Here is a 26,347-nt window from a genome sequence, read left to right as displayed (position 1 = left end):
GTCTTAGTCAGCAATTAAACATAAAGAAATAAAAGGCATCCAAATTGGTAAGGAGAAAATAAAACTGTCATTATTTTCAGATGACATGACACCATACTAGAAAACCCTTGAAAGCCCCATTAAAAACTACCAGAATTGATAAATGAATCCAGTGAAGTCACAAGATACAAAATCAATGGACAGAAATATGTTGCTTCTCTATATGTTAATAATGAAAGAGCAGAAAGTGAAATTAAGAAAACAATCCCATTTTACAATTGTACCAGAAACAATAAAATATCTAAGAATAAACATAAACAGGTGAAAGACCTGGATTCTGAAAACTATAAACACTGATGAAAGAAATTCAAGACAATGCAAAGAAATGGAAAGACATTCCATGCTCATGGAGTGGAAGAATAATGTTAAAGTGTCTACAGTCCCCAAAGCAATCTACAGATTTAATGCAATTCTTATCAAAATACCAATTGCATTTTTCATAGAACTAGAACAAACAATCCTAAAATTTTTATGAAACAACAAAAGACCTTGAAAAGCCCAAGAAATCTTGAAAAAGAAAAACAGAACTGAACGTATCACAATGCCAGGTATCAAATTATATTACAAAATGGTAGTAATTAAAGCAATATGGTACCGGCATAAGACATAACACACAGATCACTAGAAGAGAATAGAAAACACAGAAATAAACCCATGGTTATATGGTTAATTAATCTTTGACAAAAGAGAAATAAGTATACAATGGGGAAAAGTTCTCTTCAACAAATGGTGTTGGGAAAACTGGACAGCTACATGCAAAAGAATGACTTAGACTACTTTCTTTCACTATACACATTAGTAAACTCAAAATGGATTAAAGATCTAAATGTGAGGGGTGCCTGGGTGGCTCAGTCAGTTAAGCATCCGGCTTCGGCTCAGGTCATGATCTCACGGTTCGTGGATTCGAGCCCCGCATCAGGCTCTGTGCTGACAGCTCAGAGCCTGGAGCCTGCTTCAGATTCTGTGTCTCCCTCTCTCTCTGACCCTCCGCTGCTCACACTTTCTCTCTCTCTCAAAAATAAATAAAACATTAAAAAAAAAAAGATTTAAATGTGAGACCTTAAACCATAAAAATCCTAGAAGAGAGCACAAGCAATTGGCCATAGCAGCATTTTTCTAGATATGTCTCCTGAGGCAAGGGAAATAAAACCAAAAATAAACTACTGGGACTACATCAAAATGAAAAGATTCTACATGGTGAAGGAAATAACCAACAAAACTAAATGGCAACCTACAGAATGGAAAATATTTGCAAATGACATATCCAATAGAGGGTTAGTATCCAAAATATATAAAGAACTTAATAACTCAATACCCAAAAAATGATCCAATTAAAAAATGAGAAGACGTGTACAGAATTTCTCCAAAAAAGACATACAGATGGCTAACAGACACATGAAAAGATGCTCAACATCACATATCAGGGAACTGCAATTCAAAAATACAATGAGATATCACCTCAGACCCATCAGAATGGCTGGCATTAAATAAGTGTTGGCAAGGATGTGGAGAAAAAGGAACCCTTGTGCACTACTGGTGAAAATGCAAACTGGTGCAGCCACTGTGGAACACAGTCTGGAGGTTCCTCAAAAAATTAAAAATAGAACTACCCTACGATCCAGCAATCACAGTACTGGGTACCTACCCAAGGAATATGAAGACATTAATTTGAAGGGACACATGCACCTTGAGGTTTATGGCAGTATTTTTACAGTAGCCAAATTAGGGAAACAGCCCAAGTGTCCATCAAGAGAATGGATACAGAAGATGTGGTATATATGTGTATGTGTATATGTGTGTATATTATATTATATATACATACACATGTATATGTTTAATACATTCTATATATATATAGAATATATATATATAAAGATTACTCAGCCATAAAAAAAGAATGAAATTGTGCCATTTCCATGATTTCATGCATGGAGTTAGAGAGTATAATGCTAAGTGGGGTCAATCCATGAAACACAAATATCATATGATTTCACTCATATGTGGAATTTAAGAAAAAAAAATGAGCAAAGCAAAAAAGAGAGAAACAAACCACGAAATAGACTCTTAGTTATAGAGAACAAACTGATGGTTACCAGATGGAAGATGGGGGCAGGAGGATGGGTGAAATAGGTGATGGGGAATCAAGAGTACACTTACCATGATGAAAAGAAAAAGAAAAAGAAAGCAAAAGAAAAGAAAAAGAACAAGAGTAGGCAACAATGTTGAGAAAATGGAAGGCTCCATTTTCCTGTTGGTGAGAACGTAAATTGGTGCAGTCACTATCATAAATAGTATGTAAACTGCTCAGAAAATTAAAAATAGAACTACAATATGGATCCAGCAATTCCACTTCTGGGTATTTATTCAAAGAAAATGAAAACATCCATCTGAAGAGATACATGCAACTGTATTATTCACTGCAGTAGTGTTTAATCATAGCAAGATATGGAAGCAACCTAGGTGTCTATTGATAAGTGGATAAAGAAGATGTGTGTGTTACACACATTAGGATATACATACACACACACACAATGGAGTATTAACCATAAAAAAGAATGAGATCTTCCCATTTGCAATAATAGAGACCTAGAACATATTATGTCCAGTGAAATAAGTCATAAAGACAAATATCACATGATTTCACCTATATGAGTAGTCTGAAAAACCAATGAAACAGACTCATATATAAAAGAAACAAACTGTAGGCAACTGGGTAGGGAAGGGGACAGGGGGTGAAATAGATAAAGGAGATTAAGAAATACAAACTTCCAGTTATAAAATAAATAAGTCATGGATGTAACTTAGAGCCTAAAGAATATTGTCAATAATGTAATACCTTTATTTAGTGACAGATGGTAACAGGACTTATCACTGTTATCATTTTGTAACACAGAAAATATATTGAATCAGTATGATTTATACCTAAAACTAACAGGATGCTGTTTGTTAATTATATTTCAATAATACATATGTTATATAGAGACAATATAAAAGATATAGCTATAGAAAGTATATATTTTTAACTGTTTGGTATTTTGGATTGTACATGGAAAGTTTTATCTTAGGTTTTATATATGTATTTTGGGTTCTAACTGTAAAGAAACAAAGCAGAAAAGGGAACGGAAGGGGAGAAAGAGAATCATGAAGCAAATGTGGCCAATACTTAACATATACGCAAATCTAGATAAAGAATACATGAGAATTATTTGTGATCTTCTTGCAACTTCTCTTTCAGTGTGAAATTATTTCAAAATAATTTTTTTTTTTTTACATACTGCCTATCTAGAGTCAGTCAAGTTGCACCATCTCCTTTGAGTGATGTCTCTCTGAAGTGTTAAAGTTGACAAACACGTTCCAGGATTGAACTTTGACTTCCAAAAGAGAACGGAGTCTCATAATCCCCACATGTCACCTAAATGTTTATGCTCTCAGCTAAAACCCAAATGCCAGGCACTCTTGTAACTTAGTAGTGGTCACGTCAAATCAGTAACTGGAAATTACCATCTTATCAAACTACAAAACACGAGAATGTTAAAATAATTACATATTATCAGCTTTAGTGAGATGAACCAAGGTTTAAAGTCACTGTTATCCTTTTGGGAAGACGGTGGTGTGTAATCACCTCTGTATCCTTACAGAGCTTTCATGGAAATATTTTAGCATCTATTAAGAGCACTCTGAAAAATAAGGTTTCATCTTACAAGGCAGGTATTACCTAGGCAACAAAATGAGCTTTTCTCTATGAACATTACCCAGTTTCTGAGGTGTCATCAGATCCTTTCCTGTAGTGCTCTTGCTTCATGTGTACGTTCCTCCCGCTCACTGTGATGGTGATCAGCGGAAAGCCTTTTTGCAGCGTCCATGTGTTCATCATGGTTTTCACATCAGGGCCTTCCTGTCGCCAGTGCTGATTTATACACAGGAAAAACAGACATGTGACCACTCGCCCAACTCTAATAGAGAGCCCAAGCTTGCATTCACAGGGCTACTTCCTGTTGACAACCTCTGTGAAACTCTTCCTCATCCCTTCCTCTGCTCACCAGACCCTGCCTTCCTCCCTTCCCCACACCGTCTCCTGCCAAAGCATTCCCATTATAACAATGACTGCTTTTCATGCTCTTCCTTTACATGTGTCGGTCATGTCTTGAGAGCAGGTACTGTATCTGGTTCTACTGGGCATACCAGGGGCGTGGCACACTGCAAAAAGCAGGCATGGGAATGAAGGCAGAGAAAGGAGACAAAGAAGCCAGGCGTTCAACACCTCTTATAACACTGTTGGCTCTCAGCGAAGAAAGGTGGGAAAAAATGATCAGTCAATAGCCTGTACTTCCTACGTGGTAGCACCAGGATGGTCCATACTCAACAGCCATAAGCTCAAAAGAGAATATATTCTTTGATACTAAAAAAGCCTGTGGAAAGAACCTAAATGTCCATCAACGGATGAATGGATAAAGAAGTTATGGTTTATAAATACAATGAAATACTACTTGGCAATGAGAAAGAATGAAATCCTGCCATTCGCAGCAACGTGGGTGGAACTGAGGGGATTATGCTAAGTGAAATAAGTCGGTCAGAGAAAGACAGATACCATATGTTTTCACTCATATGTGGATCTTGAGAAACTTAAAAAGAAGACCATGGGGGAAGGGAAGGGAAAATAAATAGTTACAAACAGAGAGGGAGGGAGGCAAACCATAAGAGACTCTTAAATACAGAGAACAAACTGAGGGCGGATGAGGTGGGGAATGGGTGATGGGCATTGAGGAGGCCACTTGTTGGGATGAGCACTGGGCATTGTATGGAAGCCAATTTGACAAGAAATTATATTTTAAAAAAAGAAAGGTAACCCTAAAAAATTTTTAAAAATAAAACTTCTAAAAATATTTAAGAGCTAGTAAAAAGACAAAACTTGCTACGTAACGAATCTAGAAATTACTGAATAGGAGCACCTGGGTGGTTCAGTTGGTTAAGCATCCAGCTTCGGCTCAGGTCATGATCACATGGTTTGTGGGTTCGAGTCCCGCATCGGGTTCTGTGCTGACAGCTCAGAGCCTGCAGCCTGTTTCAGATTCTGTGTCTCCCTCTCTCTCTGCCCCTCCCCCACTCATAATCTGTCTCTGTCTCAAAAATAAATAAAACAAAAAAAAAATTTTTTAAAGAAATTACTCAATAAAGTGACCTCTAAAAACCAAAAATTAAAAACATTAAAATATGGTGAATAAAATTTAGTTGAATCTCTAAACTCAACCTCTGCCACTTAGAAAAATATTCCACAAGTCCAAGTAAACAGGCTCACATTGTTTTGTGACTCAAATATTATGAATTCTTTATAGCTTAACAGTTAAAAACATGAATTAGATCTAAATTCAGATCCCCACTCTGTCATTTACTAAGCATAGGCTTTTGGATTTCATATTCCCATCTGTTAAAATAGACATAAAAGCAACCCACTCATGGTCTTATTGTGCAAAATAGAAGTAAAACACCTCAGTGCTTATGCTTATCTGACACACAGTAAGTCCTCCAGAAGCTTTACTGCCCTTGTTTTTTCACAAATGAAAAGCTATGGAAATAATCCACAAAGCCCTTGTGATCCAGCCCTAATTTACCATAGAAACATGCCATACACTCAATGCTTTATAGAGAATGAAGCTCAACAAATTAGTACCAGTGATATGTGTTACCCAAGAATGCTATTCAACTCCCTTGTGTAGATCCCTCTTAAGAAAAATTCTAAAAGACTGTTGGTCTGGTATAGTTTAAATACAATCTTTTGCAGAGGAAGAATGATAGAATGAGGAACCTTAGAGTGTTTAGCACAGTGATTTCCTTCAAAGAATGTGGAGTAAAAATATGTGCTTAGGTGTAGCACGTACAGATGTAGAAACTTACTGAGGATGAAGATGAATGTGAACTCCTGGAGCAAAAGCCATCCATTCTTTGGGTGCCATCTGCAGGGCAAATCTAAAGACCAAAAATAAACAAAGTATTTTCAGTTCTGTAGAAAACACTCATGATTCTGCTCAGATGGGTTAATAGGGTATAGAAAAAACAAAACAAAACAAAACATGATAATAAGCCTGTGGATCCCAAACATAGAAATAAACAAAACCATACTCACACTTGCCATACTATTCCACAGGTCCTCATTTTTTGTGTTTTTATAGCTATACTTCTGGAGATACTGTACAATGCCACTTTTAAACACATCAGCACTGAGATAATCCCTTAGCATATTCAGAATACAAGCTCCCTGTAAAGACAATGTCAGTCATTGTTATAGTTTAATCATCTTACCCACCACCACACTTTAAAAATTTTTTTTTTTTTGTTTTATTTATTTCTAGGAGAGAGAAAGAGAGAGACAGCGTGAGCAGGGGAGGGTCAGAGAGAGGGAGTTACAGACTGAAACAGGCTCCAGGCTCCGAGCTGGCAGTCAGCACAGAGCCCGACGCGGGGCTCGAACCCACGAACCGCGAGATCGTGACCTAAGCGAAAGTCGGACGCTTAACCGACTAAGCCACCCAGGCGCCCCTAAAAAATTTTTTTTAAAGAAAGTAGGTTAAACCTGAACCTGTCTAGGCAGGGGATTGAACAGGGCTGTTTTTGTTCTTAGTCCACTGGGGCCACTATTTATTAACAGCAACCAAACTTCCCCAGGGCAAACTAGCTTCGTGGCCCACTCGCATTATTCACAGGTCAGTGAACAATGGTGAAGAATAAACACTGAAGCCTGAGCCACCACCTGCCTTCCCCACCACCACTCCAGTGCAGCAGTGGGCACAGAAGATACAGGAGGTAAAAGCAGAGGCACCAGTTAAGGAGGAGGGGAGTGCAGGCAGCTGGAGCACACACGGCAAGAGTAACAATGAGAAAAATTCCTAGACTCCCTGTGTTCCTGGGTTAAGAGTGGTTTTCCCCTCCCATCCCCATTCCTGTGGAATGTAGATCACAAACTCAAATGCCTCTAATGGACAAGTGACATAAATGAGGGAATTCTTTCAAGGGTAAAAAAAAAGTTTTTTGTTTAGGTTGTTTTTTCCCCTCCAACTTTTTTTTTAAATATAACTTTCTAACTCTGAAGAACTTCCTTCTTCTCCCCTCTACCCCTTCTACTCACTTTCTGTATATACTATCTTCCCTCAAATCATCTTTTTTCTAAGCAGTCATGATTCCATCGACGTGAAAGACCTTCCTACTTCCTTTTCTTCCTAAAAAGAAATCACGCTTTAAGAAGTACAAAATCTTTTCTGAGAGAATTTCTTATCTCCTCTCAAGACACAGTCCCCTTTTCTGTGGCTCTAGTGGATGGTGGGGATAATGTAAGGCAAAGTCTGGATCCCTGAATATCAACATGGAGTGCATATCTCTGACAAAAGAATGGATATTTTTTTTTTTAATTTTTTTTTTTCTAATGTTTTATTTATTTCTAAGAGAGAGAGAGAGAGACAGCGTGAGCAGGGGAGGGTCAGAGAGAGAGGGAGTCACAGACTGAAACAGGCTCCAGGCTCTGAGCCGGCAGTCAGCACAGAGCCCGACGCGGGGCTCGAACCCACGAACCGCGAGATCATGACCTAAGCGAAAGTCGGACGCTTAACCGACTAAGCCACCCAGGCGCCCCAAGAATGGATACTTTTTAAAGTTTTTATTGATGGGGCGCCTGGGTGGATCAGTCAGTTAACAAGGTTCTGACTCGGTTTCCACTGAGATCATGATCTTACAGCTGAGTTCAAGCCCCACATCGGGGCTATCGGTGCAGAGCCTGCTTGGGATTCTCTCTCTCCCTCTTTCTCTGTCCCTTCCCCGCTCACACTCGCTCACTCTCTCAAAATAAATAAACCTTAAAAGAAAAACAAATATTTACTTTTTCATGGAGGTATAATTTACATGTAACAGTTTCAGGTGTGTAGTGATTAAATATTTGTATATACTGTGACTACTTACTACCACAGTAAGTCTAGTTAACATCTGTCACCACAATTACAATTTAATTTTGATGTGGACTTTTTTTTTTTTTTTAAAAAGACACATTTATTCAGCGTCATGATCAGACTATTACATTTAGCAATCAACAGCATGGGTGCAAAAAAAAAAAATCTACATTAAAACCCTTTGTTGGAATGCTTTACACTTTCCACAGAACAGAAACTAAAATAACCTGTTATACAATTAGTCACAAATACAGTCCTCGAGTTTTTTGCCCATACACATGAGTATTGTCTAAAACATGTCTTCTTTGTAGCAGCTAGGCCCTGCCACCACTGTGCTTGGCTGAGTTCACAAATCTGTTGTAACCTGTAGCTTCCCTGTCACTTCTCTGGCTCTCCTCTCCTGCTAAGCTTTGTTTCCTGGCAGTAATTAAAACCTTCTGCCACTGCCATAGCTACTGCTGCTGCTGGAACCGCCATAGCCACCTTGGTTTCGTGGTTTGGCAAAGTATTGGCCTCCACCACCATAGGGGCCAGAGCTTCTGCCTCCAAAATTTCCTCCTTTCATGGGTCCAAAATTTGAAGACTGATTGTTGTAATTGCCAAAATCATTATAGCTTCCACCACCTCCAAAGTTGCTTCCATCATTACCAAATCCGTTATAGCCATCCCCACTGCCACCATATCCACCACCACCTCGACTGCCACCAAAGCCACCACGCCCACTGAAGTTTCCTCCACGACCAAAGTTGTCATTCCCACCAAAACCACCTCCACGACCACCACCGAAGTTTCCAGAACCACTTCGACCTCTTTGGCTGGAGGAAGCACTAGCCATCTCTTGTTTAGACAGAGCCTTCCTTACTTCATAGTTGTGGCCGTTCACAGTATGGTATTTTTGAATAACAATCTTGTCTACAGAGTCATGGTCATCAAATGTTACAAAAGCAAAGCCTCTCTTTTTGCCACTGCCTCGGTCAGTCATGATTTCGATCACTTCAATTTTCCCATACTGTTCAAAATAATCTCTTAGATGATGTTCTTCAGTGTCTTCTTTAATGCCACCAACAAAAATCTTTTTCACAGTTAGGTGGGCACCAGGTCTTTGAGAATCTTCTCTCGAGACAGCCCTCTTTGGTTCTACAACTCTTCCATCCACCTTGTGTGGCCTTGCATTCATGGCCGCATCCACCTCCTCCACAGTGGCATAGGTGACAAACCCAAAGCCTCTGGAGCGCTTGGTGTTTGGATCTCTCATTACCACACAGTCCGTAAGCGTTCCCCATTGCTCAAAATGGCTCCTCAGACTCTCATCGGTTGTTTCAAAGCTCAAACCTCCGATGAAAAGCTTCCGCAGCTGTTCAGGCTCTTTGGGAGACTCTGACTTAGACATGACGGCGGTGGGAGGGGAGACTTTATCGATGCTTACTCGGCGGCGTCCACGGGCAGAAAGTGATGTGGACTTTTAAGATGTCCTTTTAGCAACTTCCCAATGTGCAATACAGTATTATTAACTATAGTACATGCTGTAAGTTATATCCAGTGACTTAATGGTTTCTTAACTAAAAATCTGTACCCTTTTGATCCCCTTCATCCGCTGATAACCACCAATCTGTTCTGTGAAAGGTGAAGTAAGTTTTTTGTTTTTTGAGAATATCACATATAAGTGAAATCATATGGTATTGGTCTTTGACTTATTTCACTTAGCTTAATCCTCTCAAGGTCCATCCACATTGTCCAAAGGGCAAAATTTCATTCTTTCCTGTGGGTGAATATTCTGTTGTATATACATATCACATTTCTTTAATCCATCCATTCATCAATGGACACTTAGGTTGCTTCCCTATCTTGGCTATTGTAAATAATGCTCCAAGGAGTACAAAGGTGTGTCGTATCTTTGAATTCGAGTTTTTGTTTTCTTTAGATAAATATTCCAAATTGAGGAGTCATACAGTGGTTCTATTTTTTATGTCGATTCTGCACAAAGAGCAATGGAGATGCCCTACGTGTGTAGTTCCATTATATATGCATTTTTTTCTTTATTTTTTCTTTTATAGAGAGAGTTTACGTGAGCAGGGGAGGGAGCAGAGATAGAATTTTAAGCAGACACTACATCCAGCATGGAGCTAGACACAGGGCTCAGTCTCATGACCGACCGTAGTGCAGCCATTAATTGAACAGACTCTCCTTTTCACATTGTATATTCTTGGTTCTTTTTTCACAGACAAAAAATTGACCATATGTGTGGTTGTTTCTGGGCTTTCTAATCTGTTCCACTGAGTTATGCACCTGTGTGTCTGTTTTTCTCTCCCTTGAACTACTGATGGAAGCATCGAAGAAATACCGTTCTGTTTACTACAAATAAAACAGCCTAGTACAATGATAAATTACATTCTCTTTCCGTTTAAGACAATGGAAATGGTTGGGAATGGAAGAACTGGAAAATCAGAACCTTGATCTCATGAAGAAGGAACTATGACTTTAGTGCATGGTTGCATTGCCAAGGGAAATACTCAGGCTCCATGTGACCAGTGTCATTAGAATATTTTTTTCTTTTTCCTTGTCCAGAGAAGCCAGACATCAAGATTTTTATGTCAAATTTCCCATTAGGTGTTAGCAACCATTTCCAATTTGGTATTAAACACACTGTATAGGACAGTGTTTTGTAATTCAACAATGCACACCATTTCTGAAGGCAGTGAAAGGCAAGCTACATGGGACAGGGAGTTTTGCCTGGTACAAAGGTTATGCTCAATCAAGACCTATTTGTTGAATGATAAATAAAAGACAGAGTTATTGTAGGTCATGGATTTTCACTTTATGACAGAGTAAATGAAAAACTGACTATAATATAATCTTTAGGATTACAAACCTAACTGCAAGTTAAGCCTTAAAGAGTTAACTCCAGCCGGCATGGGGCAGCATAGAAGGTATTCGATCTGGGTTGTTCCTTATGAAGGGAAAGTCACCCCACAACCCTACCTGTAATTCTCCACCCAAGTCTTTATAAGTTTGATGTCCAGTGTACCCTTATAATCCATTCTTACCTTTACATAAGAAACTTCATCAAACATTTCCCGAATCTGAGCAGAATTCTCTACAGGTGTCGACACAGGGTGTGAAGAATTTAATGCATCTACTGCCATCACATGAAAACACTCGCCAAAGAAATAATCTTCCTATTGAGACAAAGATGTGATTTTAGGTAAAAAATATGAAAGGACAAATGCTGATCTGGGCTAATAGGTTTATACTTTAAATTTTTGGCCCAAACCTATTCTGTATTTATAGTTTACAAAATAAGACAGAATTGCTGTTTTCTAAAAAGCATCCTAGAAAAAAATTTTAGGTGAACATTTTAGATTTTTTTCATCTTAAATACCTATCACCTTAGAAGACAATTTTCTCCTAACTTAAAAACAGAACCATCATTCCTGTAGCCAATCTCTGCCAAAACAACAAACTAAAATGTGTAGTGATTCCAACATCTCCAATCATCTTACTTTAAGCAAATAAAAAAAAAAAAAATTTAAACTATGTGGTCAAAAAAATGGAGAACAAATTCCAAATATAATCTAATTTCTTAGGGCATATTACTCAACAGAATAACATACATACATAATCCTTTTTATTATTAAGGCTTATGTGGAAATGGGAAAATATTTATGATCCACTTTAGTGCAATAGTAATATAGTCATTATAATTATAAATATAAATTTTGTGTAAGGGAGACAAAAATGAGAAGTTAATATACACCTAGGTCAAAATTATAGTCAGATAAAGGATTGTTCTAGGGGTTTTGTTTGTTTTTAAAGTAAGTTTCTTTTTTAGCTTTACTACATGTGATTTTCACAAGTCAAACACTTGATTTTTTAAAAAAACATGTAAAGGTTCCAAAGCATTAAGTTTGGGACTCCTAAGTGTAGGCTCATACATAAACAAGTTACCTAAATCAAGTAGAATTGTATTTGATTTGACAAGTAGGATCCTATTGAAACAAACAGCAATCTGTACATAACCTTCAGGGAGCAACCTGATGGTTGAGGAAATGATATGCAACCGACAGGCTGTCATTACTTCCAGCTTCTTGATAATAAAGGAGGATAAGATTTAACATATTTCCTAACAATCATAGATTTGTAAATAAGCAATACAGTCTGGAAATAAGCATTTGTGTTACCTTTCAAGTTCACTAGCATTTTGGAAACCCAATACCTATCTAAACTATCTGGGAGTTATTAATATTTCCATGAATTCTCTAATCAAAGATCAGTAATAAGTATTTTCCAGCAACACTGAACAAAACAACAGGATCAATTAAAAATAAATAAATACTTCTTACGACTTTCAGTTCTGGGTGGGTCACAGTGACAGACACAAACTCCATAAACTTCGCAAATCCCTCATTTAGCCAAAGATCATTCCACCATTCCATAGTGACAAGGTTCCCAAACCACTGAAAGGAAAACACTAGATTATTCACACTTTTCTATGGAGACTGGATTATCTACACAGTTACGGACATAAGGCATTCAGAAGGAAAGATTTCATATGTGCAATGTCAGTATATAAGTAACATTTACAGATTTTTTATCAAAATAAGAAAAACCTTTCAATGCTCATTTTAAAACATGGGATCTTATGCTTTGAAAGAAATCACTTTCCCAATGGAAAGAAAGACAAAGTAAAAAGGAATCAATACATTTCATATGTCAATATGGTCACTTAAGTTCCATAAAAGCAATATAGATATAGTTTCACCACAATTATTAAACGTATGATTAATCTTTTGTACCTGGTGGGCGAGTTCATGAGACACAGTCAAATTAATGCCAAGCTTATTTGATGCAGAAGACTTCTCAGCATCAAACAATAGTGCAGATTCTCTGTATGTGATCAGTCCCCAGTTTTCCATAGCGCCAACCTCAAAGTCAGGAATGGCAGCAAGATCTTGGGAAGGACACAAAAATATATTACCAGTACTTAAACCAGAATTGTCCAAACACATTAATTTTCAGGATCGATGGGTATAGGGATCAAAAGAAAAGAACTTATCGCAACCTAGAAAAAGAGGCTGAGTGATTCACTGAATTGCTCTTTTGTTGCTTGACAAAGTCAGATTTGGGCCTTGGGCCTCCGGACTCCTTTCCTAACTTTCTGACAAGGAGGTCAGGGATTGGATCCTCTTAATAATAATTTCCTCAATTATCCACTTGACTGTGGATGCCCCAGACTCCCATACACCTAAAATCTCAAACACAATAGTTTTAAGAGCCCATTTAAGAAGGAAAATGCAGATTTTCCTTACACCGCATACGTTTTTTCATTAAGAAAAACTTACTGAGCACTCTTTATATATCTACCAAATATATACTAATCATGAAAAAGATGCAGCTTCTGCCCTTTGCTGTCTGCCCACTAATACAGTTGAGTTTATCTTTAAGGTCAGAAGGTAAAATTATCACCATGACACGTGCCTCACAAATCTTATCAAGATGTATCTGCTTCTGCTATTATTAGAAATTTACTGTGTAGATTAGGGGTGAAAAGGAGCAACATTCTCCTGCCGGAGTTCTAGGACTTGAAGGGCTGCTGAGATAACCATGGGAATGCCAATTATGAGGATATAACCCATAGCTGAGGTCAATAAACGCCACAATTTGCAATCATCCTGCAACATCTCTACCTTGTTTTGGTAAGGGATATGGAATGCTGAAATAATCCTCATAAAAGTCTAGAAGAGTCACTGCAGCATCCAGTGCATAATCTGCCTGATGTATCTTGTCTGGCACAGCATATACGGAAACCTGAAGAGAAAGCACAGTTAATTACTCCAATGCCATACTGGCTTCTCTCCATATGGGGAATAAGCTTAGGAATTCCCTGAGCTTGGGGGCTCCTGGGTGGCTCAGTCGTTGAGCGTCTGACTTCGGCTCAGGTCATGATCTCACGGTTCGTGGGTTCGAGCCCCGCATCGGGCTCTGTGCTGACAGCCAGCTCAGAGCCTGGAGCCTGCTTCAGATTCTGTGTCTCCCTCTCTCTCTGACCCTCCCCTTCTCAGGCTGTCTCTCTCTCTCAGAAATAAATAAAACATTAAAAGAAAAAAAAAAAAAAGGAATTCCCTGAGCTTGCACCCATGGGAACAAGGCATAAAGAAACAGGAAACCACAGGATGAAAGCACCAAAGCTTAGATAACCAAGATTAGATATTCAAGGCGAGGGCGCCCCAACTTAGTACAACAGCAGAAAGCTGCTTTCTCAGGAAGGAAAGACCAGAATAGGGAAACAGGTTAACAGGGCTACAGACAACAGCAAGGTGAAGTTGCCAGGAACAAAGCTTATTAGCAAAAGAGAGATGCAGGGCAGCAGGCTTTTTTTTTTTTTTTAATGTTTTTATTTATTTCTGAGAGAGAGACAGCATGAGCAGGGCAGGGTCAGAGAGGGAGGGAGACAAAGAACCCGAAACAGGCCCCAGACTCTGAGCTAGCTGCCAGCACAGCTTATGACCTGAGCCGAAGCCTGTCGCTTCACTGACTGAGCCACCCAACCGCCCTAAACTGTCTTATCCCCTAGGCAAGCTAAGATAAATAGACATGGCGCCTCGTGCCTGCAATAAACAACCATCTGCCCAGCACCTGGACTTTGTTTGTGGATTGACCAAAACCCCTAACACCATCTATCTTCAAAATCCCCTTTCCCTCACGCCCATGAGTTAATATTCACGGCTTCATTGTCTTCTTGTGCATGTCCATCATGCTTGTGAGCCTTCTGATCCTAATAAAAACAGACTAAGGACCCTTACTTGGGCTTCTTGTCTCCTCCCAAACATCACCTCTCACATTTTAATCCTGCATCCATTCTTTTTCTGGACAAGAGAGAACTCCAGACCCAGAGTCTACGACAGATGGTGACCCCGGTGTGACAGGAGCTGAGAGGACCACAGGCCGATGTGGACCAAAGCCGACATGGCCAGAAAGCAGTGCAACTCAAGGACTGCAGGACACCACAGACCCTACAGACCAAGGAGCTCTGAGAAAAACACACCGGATTACAATCTCTTCCTGACGAGGTAAGAGAAAAGCGAAACTATATTAGGATTCACTGCTGTGAAACTTTTGAGAGATTTATTATGGGAGACTCCCTATCTCCAGAGCAGAAACACTACATTCATATTTTACAATCATTGGGAAAGGTGGCTGGCACTATCCTCAATCAGAAAGCACTCCTTAAATTATTAATGATTACCCAGCAACACTGCCCTTGTGCCTTCAGTGCCTTTACAGCTGAAAGATACTCCCTCTCCCTCCAAAAGGTGCGCCGATATCAAGTCTCTAAAAACCTTACCGACTGGTTCGGATAAAGTTCTCACCCCACTGCAAAAGTGCATTAAGAAGCCCATAAAGCTGGTGAATTCCAGCTGTTTTCTGTTGTCAGACAAAATGGGCAATGCATCCATGAGGGCCTGCTCTTTCCAATAGTAAGGGAATTGCAGAAATCAGTTCAGCTGTATGGCTCCACAGCCCTTTTACAATCAGCATTTTAGAAACTATTTGTGGCACTTGTTTCAATGAGTGCCTGGGCCTGGGGCTCTCATAAAAATCATTTTGACCCCAGCCCAGTATGCTGTCTATGCCTAAGAGTTTCATGACACTTGCGTGACTCATGCTATGCAAAACTTTGATGCTGCTATTCCAGTGTCTTTTGAGTATATGTCCAGCACAAGACAATGTTCACAACTGAAGCAACGAGCTCAGCTTCCAATCGTGGTCAGTATAAAAATGCACTAAAATAGTGCAACGTATTTTACACAGGCCATCCCTAATATAGGGGACTCTAACTCTCTCTGTTTCTCCCAATATACTCCAGTTACTCTAACTACATGTGGGGGCTTCTCCCTCATTCATTTCTTGGGCCAGTGACTACAATCATTAGAGCCAACTGTCTCTGGTTAGTCTACCTCAGGATGGAGACTTTCAGGAATATTCCCAAGCAGCTGTTCAAACTCCTTTTGTTTCAGGGAACTTACCTGTCTTCTTTGGCCCAATATAGACTGCCTAATTCCACTAGTAGAAAACAAAATAAAACAAAAACCTGTACCTGCTCATCTATCTGAGATGGCAGGCTTTAGGACCAGGAGAAAGAACTCTTTCTCTGCTCTCTGCACCTTTATCTGCCTTCAGGCCTTTTGGCCGCATTCACCTTTTCTACCTTCCCTTCCCCCTCCTCCAGTTTCTGCACCACCTTGGGTGTGGCCAGCTCTTCTGACTCTTCACTGCCTCAGGCAGCATCAGCTTCTCCTCCCCACTTTGCCTAAGAGCAAAAAATACCCCCCTTAGACTTAGGCTACCCACTTCAGATTTCCTCACTGGTTCCAAGGGAAAAAAATTGACAACAGTAAACTTTTAAGAGGACACAGATAAAATGTAATTAAGACAGACACGTCTGTTAAGTGATCAAAATTAAATAATAAAACTTTATTCTACTAAGGTTCACTGAAGGTCAAATAAACTCATGTTATCTCTATTCCAATTTGTTAGCCAAAAGAGGACTTAAAGTAATGGTTAACTTTGTCTCATAGTTTTCATGGGTAATTGTTAAAATAGCTTTCAGGGTCTCTAGTAACCTGAAACTTTAACATTTTGCTTAAGTGATAAATTAAATCCATTGGGCATTTATTTAGGCGTCTTCCAAATCAAATAGAATGCTAAATCATTGCTTACTAAACATAGGTTTGCGCTTCTTGTTTCTATGACAAAAATACTAAGGATATTTAAATCTATTAAAAAAAACATGCTTTATGCTTAACGGATTCATAAGTCTGTCACCTAAAAAATTTCTTTTGTAAGATAGTTCACAATTGGTTACTACTTAGTTTTCACTGGAGACTAAGGTTTCTAAGAGTAAAATTTCTGCTAAATGTAATTAGGGCTAATGGCAATACAGAGAGTAACTCTGTATATAAAAAATTGAGATATGTAACAAAGATAAAACATGAGAATAATTTTTGTTAAAGGTAATAAATAAATAAAATTTTAACAAAAAGCATAAAACCTCAGGACAGCACACCCTTTTTAAGTTGTTTTCCTTAAGCTTTGGTGGGAACTACTCATTCTTTATAATCCACAAGGCCAAGCAATTGTAAAAATGAGCACATAATATGCTCAAAATCATGTTTAAAAAAAAATGAAAAAGGGGGATACCCATGGCTGTCTGTATTACAACCTCTGCTTCTTGATCGTGCTATGATCACTCTTAACTTTTTAAATCTTAACTAAAAGCAGCTGGGTGACAGTCTTCAAAATCAGATCTGATAAACCCTCTCATCCCATGGTGCTATACAAAACCTCTGAAGGCGGGGCCACATGGACGGGGCCCACTAAACCTCTCATCTGGTCTTGAGAAGGATATGCTTGTGTTCTTTCAGATTCCAGACCTCTGTGGATTCCCTCTAGGTTGGTAAAGCTGTACCACGGCTTGGTGGAGACCTCCAGGATATCTTCCAATGAGCCAGGACTTCCAGAGAATGACTTTGAATGAGCCACCAGCCCCCCTTTTTCAACATGGAAGAAGCCTCTTCATTGACTCCTTATCCTAAAGCCACTCTACAAACGCAAGTCCTTGTCCCTGATATAACATGGGGAAGCCTCAATTGCCTGTGTAACCAGGCCAGCATCCTCTTACAACATGATGGTGTTGCATATACCCCTGACTCACATCTGATGGCTATGATCTTCATCACTGACAGGAATTCGATACGGGTAGCCCTGATTCTTCTTCTTGTCCTCATTTGTCCAGGCCAAGCTCAACATTCATATTGGGCTCATCTCCTTAACCCACTTATATTTGACAGCTTATCCAAGTGTAGGATAGTCTTATTAGCAATAATGACACTGAGTTCATGGGAGGAGCCAAGCTTAACCTGCCCTTCCAAACTGAACAAGAGCATTGGCTTTATATACAAAGACCTCAGTGGTGACTTACTCCAGCACCTCCTATGTGTGGTACCAAACTTAGCAACTTATCTGCTGGTCTCAAACTAAGAATCAACTGGCTTTTACAAGTACAGCCCCAAATATCTGTAAGGCCAGACAATTTTACCTGTTTCTCAGCCACAAGCTTTGATACATCTCAAAAAACAAATATCTCACACTCCTAATATTCTAGCTAGCTCTAGTTTCAAGAATTCAGACCACTGCTGGAATAATATTCCTTGGACAGCCTGTTATGGAGAGACTGAGCATAATCTTTGCTGGGGCAAGTGAACTATTACTGACTGGGGTCCAAGAGGACATCTTGAAACAAAATATTCAAATAAGGCCATATCCTTTGACCAACTAGTAGGGAGAGTATGTTTTTGGAAAGACAGAGGCTTATCTGGCTCTGTAATTTCTGCACATAAAGGGAAATTAAAAGGACCTTGGCTTGTTAATCTTTTGAAGTTAGGCCTTCCCTTCTTCACTTGTACCGTTAGCCGTGGTGAAATTTACGTAAATCAGCATATGAGCATAACTTGGGCCTCATGCCTCGTGCCTGCCATAAACAACTATCTGCCCAGCACCAGGATTTTGCTTTGTATTGACCCAAACCCCTAACAGTGCATATCTTTAAAACCCCCTTTTCTCCCACACACAAGTTAACGTTCACGGTTTCATTATCTCTTTGTGCATGTTCATCACACTTATAAGCCTTCTGATCCTAATAAAAACAGAGCAAGGGCCCTTACTCAGGGTTTTTGTCTCCTCCCAGATATTAGCCTCTCTCAAATTTTAATCCTGTGTCCGCCCTCTTGTTGGACAAGAAAGGACTCCAGACCCAGAGTCTATGACATCTCCACATTTTTATGGAAGATGGACATCAACAGCTTCGTTTTGTGGACTACGGTTGCCACTTAGGAAGAAAATTGGAAGTTCTACTTCTTGTATTAATGCCGACTATTTCTGATCAATTCCCCTTCTGAAAACTACAACATGCTGGATAACATATACAAAAATATCTTTTTAAAAATGTTCTTATGGCATAATGGAAAAGTAAAGAAAACTTAGATGCCAAAAACAAATAACAGTAGGACCCTCCTAGACAGTAGAGCCCTGCAGCCAGCTTTTGTGCTGAGGACACTAACCTAACACAGATGGACTTGAGCTTTGGTTTTCACAGCGTTGAAGGCCTCAGGGGATAGGAGACAAAGTCCAGAGCCTGCCCAAGGTGGGAAGCCAAAGAGAAGATGCACCATGCATAAAGCTGAACCCTATAGGACCATACCCTTTCTGTAAGGGTAAACTAAAAATAGCCACCCCCTTCCTCAAGGAGACTGCAAGGGGGAAAAATGCCTTTTTCAAGTCTTGGTATGATATGGGGGAGGCTGAGAGAAGTCCTGAGTGAATCAGCAGGTTCATCTTCATGCTGGTTAGCAACTGGACTCACAATAACAAGGTGGCTCAAAAACCTGAAGCTAATAATATTGATTTTAAGTGGTTCCTGGGCTCATAAGTACTCCCAGTCATCTGCCAGGAGCAAACAAATTCTCTCTGGAAGAACCCACCTTCAACTCAGGCAGTGTAAGTTCAATATACGCACAGCAACAAGACAGTAGAAACAAGAACCAGCAGAAACAACAAACCACAGAACAAGACACACAACAACTTGAGGTAGGACAGTTATTAGAATATAAAATGCTTAATGTATTTAAGCAAACAAAAGGTCGAAAAATACTAATATATAAAAGGAGTTATTGAACCTAACGCCAATGTGTGTGTGTGTGTGTGTGTGTGTGTGTGTGTGTGTGTATGTGTGTGGTGTTACGCCCACACCTCCAAGCAGTTCTCCAACACCACCTGGGTGTCCCACAGTTCAATTCGATTCCGACCCTACCCAGAGATAGCATCAGATTCCACAACATAAAGGTTCAGTCTTACAAAACTGCCCCCAACCCTACTTCAGATGATATTCACAAGTCCAGGCCATCACCTGCGCTTCTGACCCAGAGGCTACAGACTGGACGTTGCAAAGTTCCCCTCCTTAGGTTTAATTTGCTAGTGCAGCTCACACAACTCAGAGGAATATCTTACTTACTATAAAAGGACGTAACTCAGGAAGAGACGCACAGGGAAAGGAATGAGAAAAGGCACAAAGCTTCCATACCATCTCCAGGCAAGCCACTCTCGCTGAATCTCATACTTCCACCAACCCTGGAGTCCTACCTATGCAGGCTTCAGTGAAAACCAGCACAAACAAATGAGATCTCTTCAAATTAGAGGCCCTCCTCTCAAAAAAAAAAAAAAAAAAAAAAAAGCATTTGCATTCAGAGCCCAACATACATTTGAATAAGTTGTTCCTTAAGCAATGGTACCCAGAAAGGGGGCAAGTACCCCTTGAAACAAGATCTTTTCTCTAGTATTCCAGTATTAGCTGGCACAAATGCTCTGCCCAGAGCCATTTAATACTCCAAGTAGACTGCCCTATTTTATTTCCTACTCAAGGCCAGAAATCCTCTGCTTAGGTAGTCAGTGACATTTACTTCTAAACTGCAGAAAGTGACAGCCAGAAGCACCTGAGACAACACTGCAGGATCTGCAATTTTTAAAGAAATATAAACTAAGTCCCAAAGGGAGCAGGGCCAAGGTCAGAAAGCCAGCTAACAGTGAAGCTAGGACCATGCTCCAGGCCAGATCAAGCCTCTCTGCACGTTTTTGTGTTAGAACTTCATTGTAAATATGAGCATCTGTAACAATAGGATGCCAACCGTCCTGGTTTGGCCAAGACTCAGGGATGTGCCCAAAATGTGAGGCTTCTAGTTTCAAAAACAGGACAGTCTCAGATCAGGACAAGCTGGCCACCCTATGTGACAATCACAGATTCACCTTGATTCCACTCTTGGTTATCTTGCTAATAGACTTAAAATCTGAAATAATGAAAGCCACCAGGTAGGTGCTCATCTTCACAGTGACATCAAAATGGTCTTCTATGAGTCCTTCGGCAACAGTCACAGATTTAACCTAAAATCAGAATAAAATCAGCAAATAATCCAATTATCCAAAGCACTGAAAACAGTTTATAAAGAGAAATCTCCTCACCACCAGACATAATATTGAAAGTACACAGCACAGTATTTATATAATTATTTTAAATTTCTCTTTCTAATATCTGATTGTAATTTAGATATTAAAACCATTCTACTCAGTTTTTTTTAATGAGACATAATTCACAAACTATAAAATCCACGATTTGGAAGTATACGGTTCATTGTTTTTTTTTTATTATATTTACAGAGTTGGCAACTATCATCACTAAATTTCTTATAAATACCCCAGACAGTTGCAAACTACTCTTATTTGGTACATGAGGATTAATAATGAATGAGACAAAGCAAAACTGAGATGGGTGGTTTTGCTAAGAGGTAGTCCACCTGACCATAAATACAGGCTTGAGAATTATCTAGAAACACAATGTCTAATTTGTTTTCTACAGTGGGCAAACATGTAACCATGTACAGCTTGAATAGAGCCTCTATTTTCCTAAAAAACTGAAAGTAACTCATGTCTGGGCCTGACGTGGCAAAGCTTACTCCACACTCTGATTTGCTTCACTGGAATCAGGTTTAGGTGCAATTTGAGAGCTGCCTTGCAGTGGGGTGGGGGTGATGGTGGTATAATCTAAGAGGTCTGCTCCCAGAAAGGAAAGGCTAATACCTCAGGCAACACAGCACTGGGGTATGAGCTTGGAGAGTGAGAATGAGAGGAGAAAAAGCCTGAGAAATTCCATGTTAGCAAATGCACTTTTCCCATAATCTTATTTCCACCTCTATTTCTGTGCACCTGTGCTTCTTTTTAATACCTACCAAACACCAGTTATGGTGTGTGATGGCCACTCTATGCTCACTCAAGTCCTGACTCTGATTGCCGACCCAGATTTATTATGGAAAAACTCCAGATTACCTCTTCCTTTTAAATGCCTTCTACCCTAGCCACAGTTTTCATTCCTGAAGTTGTGCAATTTACTAGGAAATTGCAGAGGAAATTTTAATTAAAGTTAATTAATTCAACTTTAAATGTGATTAAATCCTGCCCACTGCCCAAATACTTCACTATTCCAATGGTGTATTTGCTTTTCCAGCCACCAAAACAATCCTTTGAGGCCCCATTGTCCTTCCCCTGAACTCCAGGTCTACAGCCTGAGTTCAGGCTAATCCTGTAAGATTTCTGCCATTTGGGAAGGCTTTCCTGTCCAAGAGGCAAGATTACATTAGAGACTTTTCTTTCCTTAATAAATGAGCACTAGATATCCATGGATTTAGCTCTAGCATCTTTGTGAAGCCTTCAGAGCTGCCAGCCTACCCCCTGAAAACCTGTAAGTTTCTCCACCAATCTTTTTTGGTTATTAGTCTCCGCCTTGATTCCCTTCTATCTCTGTCCTTTATTTTCTAGAGCTGTGATTCTGTGATTAGAGAACACATTCCCATTCCAGGGAGCAACGTCATAATATTGGGGGATGGAATGGTAACTGGAACAAGCATGCTCTCTATCTCAAATTTATATCAGAAAAACAGCATAATTGTTTCCTGTGTTTTCATATACAAATGTGGGTGGAGCAGACAGTTCTTAGCTGCAGAAATTTGCAGTAGAGTGCTCTTCACAGAACAGAGCACAGCTCTCTGAGGGGGGCTGTCAGAATCTTGTTTGAGGAAGGGATTTTTAAGGTATTCAGTTGGGGGGGGTGTTCTACAGTTTTTAGGGTTGCAGGGTGCTGTCCTACATGCTGGCTGTGGCTCTCAGAGTCCCCACGTGCTAAGCTTTTGCCTCCTTGGTAGGATGGGAATGATCTGGTACATACTTGAACACTTCAGGCCAAGTTTGTTCCACCTGAGTGCCATCCACAGCAAACTCTCTGAACAAAGCCTGAGTGTGATTCAGGAGTTGAGAGGCACCAGCTGCAGAATGATAGCCCTGCAGATGAGTTTTTTCTGAGCTGGCAGAATCAGCTTATAATCAGCAGCACTTACTGAGTAGCTTTATTCATGTGACTTTTCTTTATTCATGGCCACTTTCTCACCACTTCTGAAAATCAGATGGAACGCTGTCCATATTTGCTTTGGAATTGGAGGATAATGGTTACCTCAGAAGGAACTGAGCTACTATCACTACTTACCTTTTATACCATAATATTCCAAAAAGATTACGTTTTTTCCTGTCAACCCAATTTCAGGCATATAATTACAAGTTATATAGTTACTGTTAGTCTATTGTGTACAGAAATTATAGAAAATAGCTATATACTAGAAATATAGCCTTATTTGACAAAGTGTTCCCTTTAAAATCCTTTCAAAAGATGATAAGAGAAAATGAAGGCAAAAGTGCTTTGTGAAGGGCACTCTCATTTAAACTTGTCCTCATCCCTTACACAGTTTCCCTCCTGTCAATATCAATGACCTGGAATGCTACTTGTACTGAAATCTTGCAAATTTTAGGGACAGTTTCTTCTATGATCACAAATAAATTGTTGCTTGAAACAAAAGCATAGGCTGGGAATGAAATAAGAAAACTCAGGCAATAAACCAAATAACACAGGTGACCTGAATGTTAACTGTCGCTGGGGTAACTCAAGGCACAGCCTGTCAACAGATGTTTCCTGTGAGTAGATATATAGGAGTTCAGACTCACCAGTGGCATATTGGAGAGGGCGAGGTGCCTTGGCTCCCTTCTGATCTTGACTGAAAAATTTGCTTTGAATGCAGGTTCATCAAAGCAGGGAAAGGCCATTCTGGCTGTAGTAGGTTCAAAATGTGTTGATGCAAGTACTCTAAAATTATAGCAAGTGAAATAAAAATATAAAGCACCAGGGACTCCAAAGTAGATGTATATTTCGTTTTCAATTCCTACAGACACCATACGATTATGGATTTCACTCTAAAATCTTTCAACAAAAGTTATCATAAACTAAGTAAAAAGACAAGTAAACAACTGGGTAAATTGACTGAAAGTTATCTGACAAAGGGTTAATAGCCTTGCGAGATAATGAACACTTAAAAATGAATAAGAGTATACCCAGCAACCCTGTGGACTAGCAGGCAGGTCATAAACATGCAACTCACAGAGGAAGGACCTACAAATAGTCAATAAACGTATCTAAAACTGCCCAACTTCCTTAATAACCAATGAAATGTAAATTAAAGAGACACATACCTGTTGGCTTTTTGGTTCTAAAAGGATTGCACATATACAGTATTGGTTAGGGATGAAGATTATGGCAAGGGATATCAAAAGACTGTAGACCTTTTAACTTAGCAATTTTATTTCTAGGCATGTATTCCAAGGAAATGATTTTCAAAGATACTGAAAGATTTTCAAAAGGTGGAAACAACCTAATCTTCATCATGGGGGATTAGTTAAATCAATGCAAAAACATGCATTTTAATAAAGTCATTAAAATGATGTAGAGGGAGGATCATCCATATGAAACATCTCAACGTATTAAAATAAAATTCCTTATACAACAGAACATATAACAGAGCTCCAGTTACATAATGTATATCCATACCAAAAGAGAAGTCTAGAAGGATGATCCCCAAAATAAAACTAGTGGTTATCACTAGGGGCCATAATAGGGATAAAATTGACTTTTCAAATCATTCTTTTTGGTTTCATCTGACCTTTTCTTAACCTCAAAAGAATAATATGGAATCAGAAGAACAAGGGACTATAATCTACCAGCAAAGAAAATTTGATTTTAAAAGTCAGCATAAAATCTCCCCAAATAGATTATACCTCCTTAAAAACAGAACAATAGTAAGGCAGAGGAGGATCTCTAAAAAGAGTTTTAACTGAGAAAAAGTTTTCTTATAAACTGTATGGGATGAATTACATCCTCCCCCAAAAATGTTGGAATTCTTAATCCCTAGTATCTGTGACTGTGACTTTATTTGGAAATAGGGTCTTTGCAGATATAATCGAATTAAGATGAGGCCATCAGGCTGGACCCTAAACCAATAAGACCAGTGTCCTTACAAGACGAGGGAAGCTGGGGGAATGGCTAGGTGACAACAGAGACGGAGTCCAGACTCATGTAGCTGCAAGCCAAGGAATGCCAGCAATGGAGGCCCAGCCAGACTAGAGACAAGGGGAGGAAGGCTTCTTCTCAGAGACGCAGAGAGAGTGTAGCCCTGTGACACCTGGATTTTGGACTTTCGGCCTCCAGAATTGAGAGAGAACAAATTTTGTTGTATTAAGGCACTCAGTTTATGATACATTGTTATAGCAGCTCTAGAAAACTAATACATAGACCAAGAGAATTAAAAATGTTTATTATATACCAGAAAGCTAACTAAATAAACAGGCACTTTGACAGAGCCAAAGGAAAGAAAACTGAGTTAAAAGCAGAATGAAAGGTGAGATCCAAACAACACAAAAAAGAATCTACTGGCCATTTGTAGCTGTATAAATGAGATGCAAAATCAAAATGAAGGAAAGCATTCAACCATCAAGGGAGTTTTAAGAGATAATCCATATGAAATCATAAATTTAGTACAGGGACAGCACTTGAAGTTTTTAAAAAACTAGAAAATAAGTACCTGACTTCCCCTTCCTTGGTTCTGTAGGTGCTTTTATAAAATCCATTTAAATGTTCAGAAAGAGCACCAGCATAGTCAATGACAACTGTGTACTGGAGCCCAACAACCAGAGGCTCGTGAGCCAGAAGCGCAATTTGCTCATGAGGTGGATATTCCAGGACTCTCAACGGTTCTGTAGTCAGTCTCTCTCCGACTCTCTTCTTGAGGGTGGACTTAGATATTTGCAGGCGGTGGCTATGCAGGATGATGGTACTGGTAGGCTGGCTGGCTGTGATTTCTATTTGCGTGGTTCCCTCGAAAGTCAGAGTGGTGAGATTTGCATGGATCATGAGATCATAATGAACAGGGCTGATGTGCTCAGGAAGTCGAATTTTATTCCAAGGGAATGGTGACCCATTACTAGCTTTTGGAGACGTGGTGTCACTGCTCTGACACCAGGAAGGAGTTGACACAGCTAGGAGAATCAACAGTGAGGACAGTAGAAACGGCATGGTTCCAAGCGGCCATTTGACGGACAGAGGTATCATCTTCTTGCTCAAACTACCTAGTGGCACAAATGTAGAAAAGGCCCCACACCCCAGGAAAAAAAAATTGAGTCACTAAAATATTACCAAGACAGCATAATTTCACAACATATCCACCCAGGATTAACAGATACAGATACAAACTTTCAAAAGGTTTAGGTCTTTCCCTGAAAGCAAAATTACCTTCCCTATATTACTGATTCATAGAAGAAAGAAGTTTATGGTTAGCACCAATCTTAAGACCTATTAAAAAAGTATCATTTGGCTTTCCAAGTTTAAATGAACTCTATCAGTC

At 39.4% G+C, this 26,347-nt stretch overlaps 2 protein-coding genes across 4 annotated transcripts in view; both read right to left on the bottom strand.

Annotated features, from left to right (window-relative positions):
* The window catches only part of ERAP1 (endoplasmic reticulum aminopeptidase 1), a 47,768-nt gene that overhangs the window by 15,845 nt on the left and 5,576 nt on the right, over positions 1–26,347 (bottom strand). For 2 of the 3 annotated variants that reach the window (XM_039239384.1, XM_039239382.1), the window contains exons 2-11: positions 25,529–26,068; positions 23,622–23,760; positions 20,826–20,960; positions 13,655–13,775; positions 12,764–12,918; positions 12,311–12,424; positions 11,015–11,146; positions 6,161–6,292; positions 5,932–6,003; positions 3,792–3,946 (exon numbers count right to left, since the gene is read on the bottom strand). In XM_039239384.1, the coding sequence (XP_039095315.1) occupies positions 3,792–3,946; positions 5,932–6,003; positions 6,161–6,292; positions 11,015–11,146; positions 12,311–12,424; positions 12,764–12,918; positions 13,655–13,775; positions 20,826–20,960; positions 23,622–23,760; positions 25,529–26,055 (1,682 nt within the window). In that variant the 5' untranslated portion in view covers positions 26,056–26,068. Of the gene's footprint in view, positions 1–3,791; positions 3,947–5,931; positions 6,004–6,160; positions 6,293–11,014; positions 11,147–12,310; positions 12,425–12,763; positions 12,919–13,654; positions 13,776–20,825; positions 20,961–23,621; positions 23,761–25,528; positions 26,073–26,347 lie in introns of all 3 variants that reach the window. The other variant, XM_039239383.1, reaches the window with a different exon arrangement.
* On the bottom strand, positions 8,398–9,413 carry LOC120236539 (heterogeneous nuclear ribonucleoprotein A1-like). The gene has a single exon (XM_039239393.1). It carries the CDS (start codon positions 9,358–9,360, stop codon positions 8,398–8,400), a length of 963 nt encoding a protein of 320 aa, XP_039095324.1. The 5' UTR covers positions 9,361–9,413.

The sequence above is a fragment of the Hyaena hyaena genome, unplaced genomic scaffold (assembly GCF_003009895.1).
Source record: "Hyaena hyaena isolate Hyena2069 unplaced genomic scaffold, ASM300989v1 scaffold_156, whole genome shotgun sequence".
NCBI lineage: Eukaryota > Metazoa > Chordata > Mammalia > Carnivora > Hyaenidae > Hyaena > Hyaena hyaena.
This window is presented reverse-complemented; position numbering and strand designations above follow the sequence as displayed.